Raw genomic sequence first — 15,796 nt, forward strand, 5'->3', positions numbered from 1 at the left:
GGACTGTCCTGAACCACATGCAGGAACTCATGAGCTTCCCATGGGGCCACTTTTTGATCTTGTCCAGGTGCCTCGGGCATCCCATCCTCCAGGGGTGCCAGCTGCACCTCTCAGCTTGGTTTTGCCTGCAGACTTGCTGAGTGTGCACTGAATCCCATTGCCTGTGTCACTGATATGGAACAGCACTGGACCCAGTATGGACCCAAGGGACACCACATGTCACCCATCTCCATAAGGGCATTGAGCTGTTCTCCATAGGCATCAGCCAGTTCCTTATCCATCCAATAGTCCATCTATCAACAGAGTCTATACCGCTCCAATTTAGAGAAAAGGACTGTGTGAAAGGCCTCTCCTATGTACACTTTCAAGCAACAGAGGAAGTCAATTCTGGGATCTGAGAAAGTAGTGTAATCTAATTTTTTTTCTTAAGTTGTATTAGATCTGTATAAACTTTGGCATATATCAATATATGGTTAATAGTGCAGAAAGGACGTTTCAGGCAAAAACAAAAGAGTGAATTAGAGAGGAAACTGGAGAACTTCTTAAATGCAAACTATATACCCATGATCTTGGATTACTGTACGACTTACCTCTGCAAGGTGACACTTTGTGCTAAAAATAGTGGTAGCTTATCCCCATGCTGAAAAACGCCACTAGAAATTTTAATGTTGAATATCCTCTTTAATGGAGTCCAATTAATGTAAAAAAAAAAGTGAACCTTTGTTATTTCAATGTGCTTTTCTGCTAAGGAGAGTCTTTTGGAGACCATTTAAGGAATCCAGAAAGCATCCCACTGCTCACAGAATTTCTTGAAATGCTCTATAATCCTAATCCCTTAAAATAATAAACTTGCACAGTCTGTAAAGAGGACTTTTCTAAATTATATAATGCTTACTGCTCAACTAGCAAATCACATTATGCTTAAATCAGATTTAATTATATATAGCTTTAAAGATACAGCTAAAAGCTTCTAGAATTTTAACAAATTATTTTGTTCCTCCTTTGGAATACCAGAATAAGTTTTTTAAGTGTATTTGCACATTCTGTATCTTAGTGTTTATGTGAATGATCTACAGAGCTTTTCCAATCTTGCATTAAAATACTTTGTTGTATTGTTTATTTTTCTATGCCAGTTTAAATTGCACAAAAACACTCTTATGTAAACACAGTTATAATACTCTTTAAAAAATCAAGTACTGAAAAGTTAAGAAATGTGAGATTCTTCTTTTGGCCTAAATGCTTCTCCTTTCCACCTCATGTGTAATGTTGGTTACCTGTCTTAAGTCTGCATTTAATTCCCGTATCCCACCCTGACTCTTTGGCCTGGACACCTTTCAAGTCTCATTTCTAGTCTTGTCCTTTTTCTGCTTGCCCTGTATATTCTCCTGTTTCTCTTCCACACTGGCAGCTCTGCAGTTCAGAGATAAGGAGAGGCCATTTCCTTTTCCCAGCTTGGGTGCTTGGACCTAAAGCCATAGTTCAGGGAAAATACGGCCCAGGCTGAAGCAGGAGCACATTCAATAGAATGTAATCATTGGAAAAGTTAGCTGCTTGAAGTATCTACTGAACACATGCCCAGAGTCTACAGCTTTGCCTAATTTGGGTAGCTTTTCACAGATCAAAGAGACATTGATGTGTCACATATGAAGATCTTCACCTGATGCACAGATGTGTCACTAGATTATTTTTTTTCTTTCTTTTTAAATTTTTTTTTAATGCAGACATACTGAGAATGGCTGGTATTTTCTGCTGAAATTAATTTTAGAAAATTTTCTGATGCAAATACCCAGAACATTCTACTCAGGTAGTTATTACTAGCAAAGGTAGAAACAACTACAAATTAATTGCTGTAATGTATAGACCTGGAAACTCATGGTTTGTAGGCTTTATTACTGATCTTACTTTGTACAGGTGTTTGGGAAGACTGGTTTTGAATAAAGTCCAAATTCTGTTTTCTATAAAATCTGCAGTTTATTTGTATGGAATTATGGAAAGTGTAAATGAGCACAGAATTTAGCCTCTGTGTTAAAACTACTCAATAAAGCTACTGGATCTTCATTTTTTTAAGCATTTTGTTTTGCTGCTGTTGACTGTCTGCCATGACACTGAAGCTAAACCATCCCATCTGTTTGCCACATTAACCAGCTTTACTCAGTTATTAAGCTATCACCTTGCATTTGGCATGTAACATATTAGATTTTAAAGTGTATTTTGAGGAGAGAAAAATGGCAAAGAGCAAAAAGCCATAGTTTTCTTAATGCATTAACTCTAAGTTAATGTTTTATTAACATTTTATATTGTCTTTTTCTGGATTTTGTTGGTTTTGGGGGTTTGGTTGTTTTGGGTTTTTTGTCCTGGGATCTATTTATAACTGAAGCACTTTTGCAGGTGGTGTTTTTTTGCATGCTAATCCTGCAGAGAAACATTGTGTCCAACAAAGTATGCTGGGTCAGCAAAAGCAAGAAACTTGTGCTGGAAAGACAGTATCCACAGGTATTTAGTGTGTATGGAGATTTGGCAAAATGAATGATTAACTATCATTGGCAGAAAAAGATCTAATGTTGTGTGTTAGACAGTTGTGCATTTTTTTCTTTCCCACAGAAAAGATACTCTTCCTTTCAAAGTCAGCAAAAGACTCAGCAGCATTAATATTCATTGAATACTCATTAATCTTCATCTGTATTCTGCCTTGTCCTTCAAAACAAGATTATTCTTTTTTTAGTTTTATTTTCTCTCATATGTCAATTCATGCATAAATGAAATGCATACGTGCACAGCTGAGGTGGACCTACAAGGATCATTTAAAAAATGAACACTAATACTCAGTGGTTTCTGTGGTGGCTGTTTGGTGGTTATTTTCAAAATTGACCAGATAGTACTGAAAATGAAATTTCTTCTGATACATTCTATGGCATCTGAGTTCAGCAATGTTGTGTGCTTTACATAGGGAACAGACTAAAGGAAGTTCACAAAATAAGGCAGACTAGGCTGAGGTAGACCAGACTTGGATGATTTGGGAAGGCAGGGGAACCATGAAGAAGCAGCAACCCATGGAAACTCCATTTCCTCCAGAGGAGTCTTCCCAGCATGGATCTGTCAGAGAATTTAATGCATCATTGGTTTTTGTGTTGGTGTGTCACTGTCCACTTCTACACAATTTTAAGGTTATTTAGAAGGGATGAAAGCTTATGACATCCTGCAAGTATCTGAGGGATTTGATACTTGCAGGTCCTAGCATGGTAACCATTAATCTTTTAACAGAGACTTTTAAAGTAAATAGGTTGAACTGCATTTGGTTTAGCCTTGTGTGTAATTATGTAAAAGTGTCTACCTGTTGCCCCACCTTCACACTCATCTGAAAGACTGAGGACACAGCAGTTAAAAATGAGCTTCACATCCTTCAGATACTAAATCTAATGCTTTCATTTATTTCCTTTGGTATTAATGAAAATTTTAAAGAAAGTATAAAGATTGTTGCCTTCCAGTGAATGATTTGCAGATTTACTTGTGGAAAGAATGTTGTCTAAAACAAAGGACCATCCTCATAAATGCCATTGCAGAGCCTCTCTTAACTGAAATTTCCCCTTCTTTGGTGGAAGACTTCATGGGATTGCATAGGCACAAAGGCTTTTCCTCAGCTCACAGATGACAAGTCAAAATGAGTCCTTTGAGTCAGAGACAGAAATAATTTGGAAGAAATGGAAAGCTCCTGAGAGATGCATATGAGGTTTCCAAGCTGCCTTTGCACAAGCCAGCCAGCCAGAGCATATTCAAGTCCTTCAGTGTGGTGAAGACATGAATTGCTATAGCTCTTGCTGTGTGCAAAGGAAACTTTTCACCAACCATAAACTAAAACCAGAATTTTAGTCCTTGATGATACTTGCATGCTCTGGGTGGGGTCAGTAGAACCTCCAGTCTGTGAATTGACTGGCTGCTTTCTCCTGATCCAGGATGCTAAGTCATCTTGCACCAGTTCTTCCAATTAGCTTTCCCAGTCTGCAGGCAAAATGTTATCAGAGCCTGGAGCATCATCAGGCAGCTAGTCTGCATCTAGCCCTGCTCTATATTTAGGCACTGGCTAAGCAGCTTAACTACAGTAGCTGTGTTGGAGGGGAGGGAAATGCAGAGCTGAGTATTCCTTTGCTTACCAGAAGCACTGCAATGAATATTTGTGCACTAAAATGTCTAATGTAAACTTGTGAAAAAGGAGGGGAACAAAAAAAAAAAAATTGTACTGAAGGTTGGTACCAAACACAGTTTGCCTGGAAAACTTATGATAAAATTACACTAGTTGGAAAAAGTGTTTGTATAAAAATCCCTTCTCAAGCAGTTTTATCCATTCTTAGTATTGTGTTACCTGTGTAAGAAGGGTATTGATCTAAACAGACCTTGTTTCAAAGAGATTCTTGTGTTTGATATCGGTGAAGGTCTTGGCTTTTAGAGCAACACTCTCCTGTGGAATGCTGAGAAAATAAGTGGAGATACTTTCTTTATAGAAAAGTGATTTTACTGCTTAATTCTGCATTAGGCAAGTCAATGCATTTGAGAAACATATGGTTCTTTTTAAAGTTAATGCCATACATTATTTCTACAAATATTTCCTCCTAACTTCAAATTAACCTTGCTTTTATGGCTGCCATTTGTAGAGATGACATGTCCACAGCAAACCTTCCACCTTTTCCTGTTACCATTGCTTGAAGAGTGGGTGCCTTGTAACTTGAAGTAGCAGGGGTAGTAATCTGCTGAAACTCCAGCATTCCTAAAAGTTTTATGCAACACAATGAATGAAATTTTGAAATAAAAAAGGAGAGGAAAAAGAGAAATGAGAGAGAATGGAAACAGCTTCATGTTGAATATTGTGGCAAGCTGAATAGCTGCTGATTTGGAGAAAGTCTTTATTGTCACAAGCATAATCTGGATAAATAAGAACTGATTCTGTCCCCTAAAAGGAAAGTACTGTTATTCTGGTGTCTGCTGTATTTAAGCTATATGGTTTGACCTGTAACTATCATTAAAGTTCAGGGCTAGTTTGGTTAGTCATTACAATACTTCACATAATTTTATTTTTCTTCTCACAAGTACTTAAATTGTTTACTCAAAAGCAGCAGGAAGATACCTTGTAGGAAACAAATCATCATCTGACTAGCAGAAATCTTAGTAGCTGAAAATGTAATGTTCTATACATTTGGTGACTAGATTTAAAAAAAAATTAAAAATTGAGACGAAAAACGCTGTAGGGAAACAATTTTAAACATATCATGTCTCTCCTTTTTTAGGTTGCACAAACCTGGATTTAGCCCTGTGTGCAGGGATCTCTATTTATGTAGGACTTCCAGGTGTACAGTAACCCAGTCTGCACAGAATGTCTAGAAATTCAAAAGGTCTCTACAGCCAGTGAGCAGAGAGAAAGTTATGGTGGTGCCCAGTAGTTTCACTTAACTGGAGTATAAAGAAAGTGCATAATGGACTTGGGGTTTGATGCAACAGAAGGCAATAAAAGGATCAAAGGCTTATGCCCTGCATAGTTATTGCTCTATGAATCTGCTGATCAAAGAGTTTTGAAAAGCATCAGATCCACTAAATATGAACAGTTCAGTTTATATGTGATTGCTCAGTGAATCCAGCATGTCCTGAAGGCAGTGGCTTTACTGCACATGTGCACACCATGGATATGCATATGTATGTGTCCAGGAGTTCTGGTCATGAAACACGATAGGTCTGTAGCTTGTGGGGCTTGTTGCAAAGTGTGTGATGTCTGAGAAGAACATCCAGGATTAAGATAAATTTACTGGAGTTTGCCGTATTGGTACTAATTCACAGTTATGTTTTTAAGTCCAGAATCACCTATAAATGCATTTGTAATACAAGTCTTTAAAATGGCAAGGAATGGAAACTTTCCTATGGAATTATCGTACTACAATATTTCAAGGTTGCAGCATTTAGTTTCACGTATTCAATTCAAATGTGATTCCTCTCTCAAATGGTTTTTGCTTATGTCCAAATTGCCTTTCTGCCTGGAATCTTTGTAGCTGAATTTTCAGTGGTTGCAATTTCCATTTTTCCAGGAAACCTGTTTCAGGTTTGGAGAACTGGAGGCGTCAATAATTGAATTTGAGAGTGGGTAATGAGACTGATAGATGAAATGGTAGTGGTAAAATTAACTATGTATCAACTCCTTTTCTGGGGAGTCTGAAAGGTCAGCAGGTGTCTTTGCTACCTAGTGCATATTATAGCATATGGATTTTGTAATTTTCCTTTTGTTTGTTTTAATTATCCTCACATTTTTTACTAAAAACATTTGTGACTTTTATGAGCACAAACAGAAACTGGAAGAAATTGTTATATAACCTTGATAAATTGCATCTTTCAAGGAAGTGTTTAAACAATTAACTGCAGTAGTTCTGTTGTGCATTAGTGCCACCTGAGTAATTTTTGTGATTGGGTATTTAACAGTAGTTAATATTCACATATTTTTTCAAGTCCTTTTGATTTTATTATACATTATTTGCATGTTTTGTAGCAGGAATTTTTCTAAGACTTCATCAGGCAAACTTTGGTCTGTATCCTACAAAACCCACAAATTCTAAATAGTAGAGAATGTGTGAAAGATGGCATGATTCTGTTTGAGATACGTGTTCGGAGCTGGTGCTCAGAGAAGTTCTGTGTCATGGAGCTTAAATCCTGTCCTGCTTTTCCAGCAGAATATTGCCAGCATGCTCTCACAGTTTTTCCAGGGCTGAAGAGGCTTATGAGTGTATTTGTTCTGAAATGTCATGTAGTTTCTAACCTAGAATGAAACATCCAATGAAGATTGGATTAAGAGAAGTTTATTTTGCAAATCTCTGTTCAAGCACATTGCTTCAGACAGTACTTTTGTCTATGAAACTTCAGCAATTCTAGATTTAATTTGGTGGTCATTTAGTGGTCAAGCTTATTTTTAATAAGCTTGGGTGTAATAGTGTTCTTCATAAGCAGTTTTATTTTTGACAGAGTAATTTTTAAAAAATACCATGTATCATTTTACATCTGTGTTATGTTATTCTTACAGATAAACACAAATCCCCTTCGGATATAATACAAAGTTTTCAGAAGAAAAGTCAGTTTAGGACCATTGCTCCAAAAATGGTACCAAAAATTTTAACATCTGGAGTGGTTTCTTGCCTTCAGTCATCTTTGCCTGAGCCAATGACACCAATTTCAGCTTCAGGCTCTAAGCCCCTGGTGGTGCCAGCTCAGAACTATGCTGTCATGCAGGTGGCTGCTCACAAGGGCACATTTTCCCTGTTGGCTGTGCCATGTGTTGCACCTGCCCTAACACAGCAAGTTCAGCAGTCGACTGTGGCCCCCTCTGAAAATCTAAAGCTGCCCATCCCCAGGTACCAATCTGTAAGAAATAAATTGCTGAGTGACAGAAAACCAGCGCAAATCTCTGGGTTGAGTGCGCGTAACAAGATTCTTACCAAAGCACTGATCTCATCACAGACTTCCCCCATGACTGCTCTACCTGAAGACTGTCCTGAAGCTCGTTGTAGTTCAGATTCAGCTGAGCAAGGGATGATAGCAGACTGTGACTTAGCTGAAATTGGAGTTGTCACATTAATGAATAAAAGCAATTGTGTGGAGTCTAGATCTCTTTTAATGAACAAAACTAAAATTGTTAGCAATAATACTTCTGGACCATCTGTATTTGAAAACTCTCTATCCAAGCCAGCAAGTACAACTAATCCCATGAAACTAAGTCTACACTCTGTGAAGACAGCACAGGAAACCACAAGAGAATCACTCCTGACATCTGAGAAACTAAAGGAGAAACCCACAAATTCTGCAAATCCTGTTGCTGTCTTGTCACCAGCAGTTTTTGGCAGTACAATTCAGATGACTCCATCAGCACCAAAAGGAAAACTTCCTATTTTGCCTTACTCCAGAATGAAAAATTCAGTTTTCTGTAAATCTAAGCAGAATATTAATGTTATGGACATACCTGGTCATTTACTAAAATCTGAATGTGAAAAGATACCATCTCTGATGAAAACCAGAGCCTTTGATAAGCAATTAAGTGTATCATTTACACAAGTCCCCAAACAATCCATTGGAGAAAACACCTTCTCTCCCTCCAGCAAAGAGGATGATGTCGACAGTCTTAAAAAATTGGGCAGTGCAACCTCTAAAAGAAGAGGCAGGAAAAAAAGAGCTCCGGAAGATTTATTGGCTTTTCAGGCCAAGCGAAGGAAATGCATCATTAATAAGTTTAGAGAAGGAAGAGAGAGGGCAAAGGTTGGTAGTGAGACACCTGAAGATAACAAAGCAGGAGCAGTGAAACGGTACCGCAGTATCAGACCAAAACCCGTGGTGGTCGTGCAGGCGCTCGCGCCGCTGCCTCCTGCAGCAGTCGTGGAGACGCCGTCTCGTGGGCAGGACTCACTTTTAAATGGTTCACTCACCAATAAATGTGTGAGCTCCAAGCACAGTGGTGCTCCAGCAGCTAAATCAAGTGATCTAAGCAGAAATACACACTCAGCCGTCCCTAAGGGGCTGCACAGGTGCCATGTTTGTAACCATACATTCCGCTTCAAGCACCACCTCCAGGACCACATGAACACGCACACGAGCAGGAGGCCCTACAGCTGCAGGATCTGCAGGAAGGCATATATCCACTCTGGGAGCCTGAGCACCCATATGAAGCTTCATCACAATGAAGGCAAATCCAAAAAGCTGGTGTGCTGTGAATTCTGTGCTAAAGTGTTTGGCCATGCGAAAGTGTACTTTGGGCACCTCAGAGAAGTCCACAGGGTTGTTATCAGCACAGAGCCCCACACTAGCGAGCAGCAGGTGCAAGATACTTTAAAGAAGAGAGACAGGAATATAAAAGAGGCAGAAGAAGCTGCAGAGAGGTGAGAGTTTTCACTAATTAAATGCGAATGAAAACTGGATTTCAGGTTGTCAGTGGAAATTAATAAACCTCACCACTATGAAAATTGTTGCTTTTTTCCACCAAGTGAGATTCCTAATGGTGTAAATATTCCATTTGAATCTAGTCGATCCATTAAACCAACCAGTGTATTTTAGCTGATTTACTGGCTATAAATCATTATTGACACCTGAATATCCAAAATAAATTTGCATATAATCTAGTAACACACGATATCCTGCCATATTTGGGTCAGTTGGTTTCTTGTAGCTAGTGCTCTGTCTTCTGTCCTACCCACTTTGGGGTTTTCCCTAGAAGATAAGGGAACCAATTGCAGTAAGGAAAAAACAATATTTCAGTATTAGCCTGTAGTTTGCTTTCTCTGTTAAATATCATTATCCCACTTCCTTTCTGAGAATGCTGTGAGCTAATCTGACCTGAGTTTACTGCTGCTTTTGCAATCACTCAGCCAAGTAGAAAAGTTAACATGCATTATATTAAGATGGGTAGAACATACCTTTATGTTTGTATTATGATTTTGAGGTGAAATCCCTTGATACAGTATAAATGTTGCCTTTTTTGTTTGCTCCAGTGCATTTATTTTTGCTGAAGAACACTTGGGGCTTCAATGTAACTGCTCACTGCAACACTGCAGTTCCATTCTGCTCATTTTACTTTTCATAGCTCCACTCTCTGGAGCAGCAGTCAGAAACTTCTATGGTTTGAGACTAAGAAACACCAGTCCTTTTCTGTCAGTCTTAGTAGCTGTCACACACTGAATCATTCAGTTTATCTGTTTTGTTGGCAATCAGTCTAATATGTATAAATACAGTGTTGTGAGGTCCTTCTTGGAGATGTTGTGAGAGGATGTGTTTGGAGATCTTGTGTTAACCAAGGACTGCCTGTGTATCCTTTATACTACAGAGCTCTCCTAAATCAGGGGAGGGGCTGTCCAATTGCCTATTAGGTATTTAAACTATTCCTAACCATGTTACCCACTTGTAGGAAAAAAAAAGGCAAGAAACTTTGAAATTTCAGTTTCCATCTTGGAAAGGGAGGTGGTTTTGCCTCAAATTGACCTAGGTCACTCACTGTTAACAAGTAGGTTTCTCTTACTTGTATACATTGCAGGTAATAGTAATTTTCACTTTTCTAGCACAGCACTAGAAGTATTTGGATTGACCTCCCTGAATCAGAACTTTAACAAAAATTATCAGCCTTTTATTAAAGGGTATTAAAGGGTTATTAAAAGGTTATTTCTATCAAAGCTAATTTTGGAGGCAATTCTTAAACTCAAAAGTGTCATTTGTTTTCAGTTTTTTACTAATCAGCCTTGCTAGTATTTATTTATTTTCTTTTTTTTTTTCTTCTTCCAAATGAATTAGATACTGTAGAAGCAATGCCTTTTTTTAATTAGAAGTGTTTCATGACTGTCGTCTCTTGGAACTTGTAAGGACAGAAATTGCCATCCCTCTTCTCTGCCTGGCTAATACTTATATAGTTTGTATTTCCTTTTTTTAACAGGGGGAATAAGTGCAATTTTGAGGACCTGTTCCATAACCCAGGAGGAGTGAAATTACAGGTCAAATGTGGTCGATGCCAGTTTATTGCAGAGTCTTTTGGTGAAATGAAGTTTCATTTATTGTGCTGTCATGGAGAAGAGATTCAGGGAAGAGTGAAGGAAGGGGTTTTGCAAGAAAACAGAGGAACAAAGGGGAAGCTGGTCAAACATACAACCCACGTGTGGAAACAGCACAATGAGAGAAGACATTTAGCACAGTGCAGTGCCCGTCAGGAGGAGCTGTATAATGTTCCAAAACCAAAGAGACAGATGTACTTCCACCAGCAAAATAATGTCAGTATTGTACCTAAAAGTGAACCAACCCAGTCAGGAGGTAGTGAAGCCTCTAAGGAGATGCAAAATGTGGGGCTTGGCACACAAAGGAAAAAAATAGAATTTTGGTCTAAAGCAGGCTATAACTGCATCTTATGCAAACAGTTATTTGGAAGAAAAGAGGATCTTTGTAATCATTGGCAGAGTCATCATAATTGTGAAGACCCTTCCACTTTATGGACAATTTTTACTTTGGTATCAAAACAAGGAATTATTGAACTTTCTGATAATGGTGAATATTGAAGCTCAACTCTGCTATGCTATGAAAAACCTTAACTACCTTAACAAATTGTTCTTTCACTGTCTTGCTAAACTAACTCAACAGATGTATCACTTAAAAGGTTTGTTAGTTGGGTTTGTAGGGGATTTTTTACAAAGCCATATTAACGTTTATTTTGGTGACTAGAAAATGTGTTTATTCTGTATCATTCCAGATGGGTACACGGAAGCTGATTATGAATCCTTGTACTTAAAATTCATGCTTAAGGAACTTTATAACAGCAAATACTCAATACTAATTATTAACCTCACTGAAATATATTTGCAAGTTAAAATATACTGTACACTCAGAAATAAATCAATTTATATGAAGTAATCTCAGTCTTAAATGAAATTAAAAACTTGACTGGAATTCAGGTTCCGACAGTGCTCCCAGATTTTGTGGTAAATGAATATTTCCATGCAGTTCTCTCAATCACTTAAATGTGCATTCATGCAGCCAGCACTCAGGAGCTTTGTAGTCTATAATTTAAGAACTTCTGATTCTTGTTTTCTTGATTTCAGTGTCTTCAAACATGTTCATTGCTTGCAGGTGTTTTTGGTGTTCAGTTCTGTCCTGGTAACAGCAAAGACATTTGTATTTTAGAAGTAAAAGCTTCACATGTATTTATATGCCTGTAGCTTTTTGGGTTGAGTGTGAGTTGGCACCCATTGAGATGGAGCCCAGCACAGCTCCAAGGGGGTCAGGCTGTGAGAGGGTGGAGTTCTGGAGCTTGGTTTTGCTGAAAAGGTCCTTGAAACCACTGAATCCAAATTGAAATTGATGTTTAAACTGCTTAAAGCCTTATGTTCCTCTGAATTATTTTGGGAGCAATAATGGAGGCAAGTCTAAGAAATCACCACATCATTCTCCAGCAAAAGTCAGAGCACATCAGAGGAGCACAAGTTGAAAGATACAGCAGTGGTGTCCCTGCAGTACCACTCTATTCATTCCTTCTTGTGCTCAGCTGTCATGGAGGGATTGCAGTGAGAAAAGAGTAATTCCTAAAATTGCCTGGGTTGCCTCTTACAATTTTGCAAAAATTATGGTGATGAAAACATGAGAAGAGGTCTAAAAGTGTTGAGCTTTCTGAGTGGGATTCCACAAGCTGCTGCAATATTTTGTGTATGTGTTTTGTTTTTAAACAGTAAAGGCAATTTTGACTACCTAATAGTTTTGAATGTGATTTCTTGTTGAGTGGTGCTTTGCCCTGAAGTTGAACTGTAAAGTAGGAATCAAGAATAACAAAAGACAAAAAGAAAATACCCACAGAACTGTATTTTCCCATGGATTTTCAAAACTTTCTTCCTACTATCTGTTGCTATAAATTCAGATTTGTAGCTGTTTCTTTGCTTTCATATATTGGGGTTTTTTAATGCTAAATTACCCTAAAAGTAGTACTTATTCTTGACACATTCATCTTTTAATGTTACAATATATTATACATTATTTATAATGTTACAATATATTCATATTTATTTTCACTGGTATATTTGGTCAGGAACAGCTATTTTTAAAGTCAGTGGTTCATCTCAGACTGAGGCTGTATTTAACTTAGTAGAGTGTGCTGCATTTAGCAGCATTTTTTGCCCCTGCAACTTAATCCTTTAACTTTAAAAATCAAACAGCAGGGTGTTTTCCATGAAACAGAAATGTGAGAACAATCCCTCCTTCCCATAGTTACACTGTGTCAAAGGGAGGTTCATTCCCAGCATAAAGCATGCATTTTATGAGTTGGGAAAAACCATTTAAAAGTTTTGATCGTGATATTTTGTAGAATGAACATTAAATCACCCATCCCAAGGTATAGTTTAAAATGAGCTGACATAAATTCAGTACTGAGACAGAGTCCCTTCTGTTCAGGAACAGCAGCAGCCATGGCAGAGTGGCCCTTTAAAATGATTTTCAAAAGGTATTTGTTACAAACAGTGGTGCATCAGAGCCAGTGATGTCGATGATGTGTCTGGGGGTGCACTTTCCCTGGAGGGGGAGGTGCACTGGTGATGGGAGGAAGGGGCTGGAATGAAGGAGTCAGTTGCATTTTCTGTAGTAGAAATTTTCATGTGCAGTCTTCTCATCATATTTTTGTACTTCTCTCCCTTTCTCCAGGCCAAATGGGTAAAGGGGTCTCAGCTTTCAGCAGTTTAAAACCTGAAAACATGTTTTAAAGCATAGTTCTAAGCCACTTCTCAGTGTCCTCATAAATGTTTAAAATTAGAAGCCTTTTTTTATGAGCCTGAAAGCATTCTTATGTTTCAGGCTATTGCAATTATGGTAGATTATGAAAGGTTGGGGTTTTTTGAAAATAGCTTTGCATTAAATACAGATGTATCCTTTGTTTAAAATGTTTGTTTGGCATTTGTGTTCATTTTGGTAAGATTTGGAGGCCCAAAGTGAGCCTTATATACTGCAACATTTAGTAGTGTGTGTTTGCTGTCCTGCAGAAGGATTGTTATAAATACAGTTTGCTGTTTACCTTGAAGCTGGACAAGTTCACATCTGGTTTTGCACACAAATTATGTTTTTAAATTGTTAAACCGAATGTCATTGTTTTTGTAGCTGTAGTTTTGTTCCCCTCTGATTTTTCATTAAGTCTCTCTTTCAGCTCCACTGTTCAACTTTAAAGCCATTCCTCACATGGAAAGTTGTTCCTTCATCATCACACCATAAATAACCAAAGCTGGAGGAGTTCCATCACTTTTCTGGCTTGCAGAGTATTGCCCTTCTCCAGCTGCAGAGCTACAGTTTCCTATGTCTAACCTGACATAGTTGCTGGCAGTAAATGTTTTGCTTCATTTATTTATTAGAATTCAGCTTGCTGCTTCTTAGCTCAGTTGGAGTTTCTGTCATACCTCATTAGATTCTTATTTTATCTATTATTCACTGAGCTCTTTGAAGAAGGTGTCATAAGAAGGATGAACAGGTATTTAAAGGAGTAGAATTCTGCCCATTTCATGCAGATGATGCTGATGTTTGAGGATCACCAGCTTATCTGGGCTCAGCCCTGTAGTACATTGTATTTCTACAACACATCCACCTACACGTGCATCTATTTTGGAACGAAATGTGTACTTCAAATTCAGCTGTCAGTTACTATTATCCAACCTGTGCAATGCAGGTTTGGGATTGTTATGCATAAAGATTAAAATGCTATTAACTCTAGTAGGTTTACTTGTCAAATTCCTATAGCTCTGAAAAATGAAAATCTCTGTGTGCTGAGTATGACACAGAAAAAATCTGGTCTCATGAAGAAAAGTCTAATGGCTTAAAGGTTGTCCTCATTTCAGTGTGCACTTTTATAGCTGATCTGTCACATTGCAGGATTTTCTCCACTTTTTATTAAATTGCCATGATTTTTCTTGGTGAGGAGTACTGAAGAAGACCTGAGTCTGCAAGCAAGTTTCAGTGAAAAATGTGTCTCCTTTGTTCTAAACAAGCAGACATGTTCCATGGACTCAAAAGTCTTGATGGGATTACATACATACATACATACATACATACATACATATATATACACACACACATGCATGTATATATGCAAAATGTGGGGAAACATGCAAGGTTTGGGGTTCAGTGTATGACCCCATGAGGCTGAGCATTCTGCAGTTTTCAAGTTCTCAGGAATTAGAAATTTCAGTGTAAAAATAACTCGGTTTTCAGACTTGGGTGAATTTCTAATACCTTATTGACAAACCTTCAAGAAATCCTAAAAAATGGCAATAAGATACTTCTCTATTTGTGCTTTGTTAGGCAATTTTTTGGACGTGGTGGTACCAGAGGTGGTGTAAAATATGATAATGCTGATGCTGTCGAGTACAAAGGAAGCTTTCTCCCTTTCATTCTTTTTTTTAAATTTTATTGACTTTTCTGTGTAAGCATTAGAAATGATGGGATGAATTATGATTTTTGCTGCTGACAAACCCAGAAACACCATTCTGAAGCTGCTTTGCAGAAACCTCCCATTTTCATCTAGAATAACAGATGAAACCAGAAAAAGCAAGTTCTATAGGAAAGAGATACGTGAGCAAAGTGTTCCATATGAGGCTTGCTCTGCACACTTATACTGCTGTGGGTGATGTTTATAGAGGACAGGTCTTCTACTGATGGTACAAACAGTTTGTTCTTATCTAGAGTTACTTAGCTTGGCCAAGGGAAATAAGAATTTAAAAATGTCCATGCCTTCTTTTTGACTTGAATTTTTCTGCTAAGTATTTCTGCCGTTGTGCCAATCCAGATTGTGGTCCAAGCCATGAAGACATTCAAGCACTTTCTAGGGGCTTTAGAGCAGATTTCAGTGGAGGAAAGGGAAGGGAATGTGTGAGGGAAGGAGTGGTGATGGAGGCTGGCACAATGTTTTGAATGTAAGTTCAAGCTTCTGTGTGACCGGTGGAAGTGTCCTGGAGCCTTAAACTTCTCCATTCCACCCCCTTTGTTCCATCATTCCAGACTCTGCTTCCATGTGAGGAACCTCAGTCTGGAGCACCCTCAGCTGCCTTAGGCATGAGCTTTTCCAAATGGCACAGATTCCTTTGCCAATGTCCTCTTCTTTTGGTGTCTCAGTGACTTGCTGGTAGTTGGGTGAGCCACGTGCTGGCTGCTGAGACCAGCTGCTGCCAGATATGCAATGTGGTTGTTGAGCTTTCTGAGGAAAACATCTTGTAGCTTTAGTCCATAAACATGAAATCAAAAGCTTTATCTGTGCTTAAAAAAGTAGGAAAATGGTTCACTGAGTTTC

General features: G+C 38.2%; 1 protein-coding gene across 8 annotated transcripts in view; it reads left to right on the top strand.

Moving 5' to 3' along the window:
- Positions 1–11,438, top strand: part of ZNF438 (zinc finger protein 438) — a 50,667-nt gene extending 39,229 nt beyond the window's left edge. For 4 of the 8 annotated variants that reach the window (XM_071428721.1, XM_071428720.1, XM_071428723.1 and 1 more), the window contains 3 exons: positions 2,389–2,493; positions 7,049–8,891; positions 10,433–11,438. In XM_071428721.1, coding sequence (XP_071284822.1) covers positions 2,389–2,493; positions 7,049–8,891; positions 10,433–11,045 — 2,561 coding nt within the window. In that variant the 3' untranslated portion in view covers positions 11,046–11,438. The remainder of the gene's footprint in view (positions 1–2,388; positions 2,494–7,048; positions 8,892–10,432) is intronic. The other 4 variants (XM_071428725.1, XM_071428727.1, XM_071428724.1 and 1 more) reach the window with 1 other exon arrangement.
- Positions 11,439–15,796: the final 4,358 nt, after the last annotated feature.

This window comes from Agelaius tricolor, unplaced genomic scaffold (genome assembly GCF_023055355.1).
Source record: "Agelaius tricolor isolate 1412-34295 unplaced genomic scaffold, bAgeTri1.0.p SCAF_6, whole genome shotgun sequence".
Taxonomy (NCBI): Eukaryota; Metazoa; Chordata; class Aves; order Passeriformes; family Icteridae; genus Agelaius; species Agelaius tricolor.